The following is a 1103-nucleotide window of genomic DNA, read 5'->3' on the forward strand; positions in this document are numbered from 1 at the left end:
ACACGCATATATATATATATCTATATACATACATACATACACACATATAGATATTTATATACATTCTATGAATAAACTTGTTATATCGTTGACTCGAATTTTGGGGTTAATGCCAAAATTTCAACACCCTCGATGGGATAGCACATGCGACTAGGCCACTGACTCACCGTAACCATGTACTCAGTGATGGAAGAGGCTAGCTGCCATGGCAACGCAAGCAGCAAACGGCTTGCATAGAGATCGATCGGATGACCGAGAAGATAGTTAGGAAGAACCCAGGCACCTGCAAACACGAGTAGAGAATAGAATACAAATCGGAAGTGCTATACAATCTATATATATATATATATATATATATATATTCTTGTACGTAGATCTATATATATATATATATATATTTATTCATGTTCGTATATTTACAGATTTATATATATATATATATGTGCGTTTATAGTTGTGAATAATCGCATGGTATACATATTTGGGCTCGGATACAATGGTGATACGAGTATCACACAGATTGTAAATAAATCGACACATATGGTTTGTGCATGCACTATAAGATAGTTGGATGCGAATAAGGGGCTGTCTCTCACCCTACATGTACCTCATGTGTCATGTGTCGAATAAGCAAGGGCAGTCCTAACACAGCGGTCCTCCCGTGTACAGCAGCTACATCACGTACAAGACAGTGCGTATGCATGGTTGAAAACAAGGGTGTGTACACTTCACATGTCACAAACAAATAGACACAGGTGAATTCAGGTGAACGTACTATAGACCCATGTGAATTCAGGTAAACGTACCATAGACACATGTGCATTCAAGTCAACGTATTATAGACACATGTGAATCCAGGTATACGTACTATAGACGTATGTGGATTCAGGTAAACGTACTATAGGCACATGTGAATTCAGGTAAACGTACATTCAGGTAACCGTACTATAGACACATGTGAATTCAGGTAAACGAACCATAGACACATGTGAATTCAGATAAACGTACCATAGACACATGTGGATTCAGGTAAACGTACTATAGACGTATGTGGATTCAGGTAAACGTACTATAGACAGATGTGAATTCAGGTAAACGTACTA

At 37.8% G+C, this 1103-nt stretch overlaps 1 protein-coding gene across 1 annotated transcript in view; it reads right to left on the reverse strand.

The window, feature by feature from the left end:
- Positions 1-191, reverse strand: part of SARC_07170 (hypothetical protein) — a 2994-nt gene extending 2803 nt beyond the window's left edge. The window contains exon 1 of the mRNA XM_014298894.1: positions 168-191. Within this exon, the coding sequence (XP_014154369.1) occupies positions 168-176 (9 nt within the window). The 5' untranslated portion in view covers positions 177-191. The remainder of the gene's footprint in view (positions 1-167) is intronic.
- Positions 192-1103: the final 912 nt, after the last annotated feature.

The sequence above is a fragment of the Sphaeroforma arctica genome (assembly GCF_001186125.1).
Source record: "Sphaeroforma arctica JP610 unplaced genomic scaffold supercont1.550, whole genome shotgun sequence".
In the NCBI taxonomy this organism is placed as follows: Eukaryota; class Ichthyosporea; order Ichthyophonida; genus Sphaeroforma; species Sphaeroforma arctica.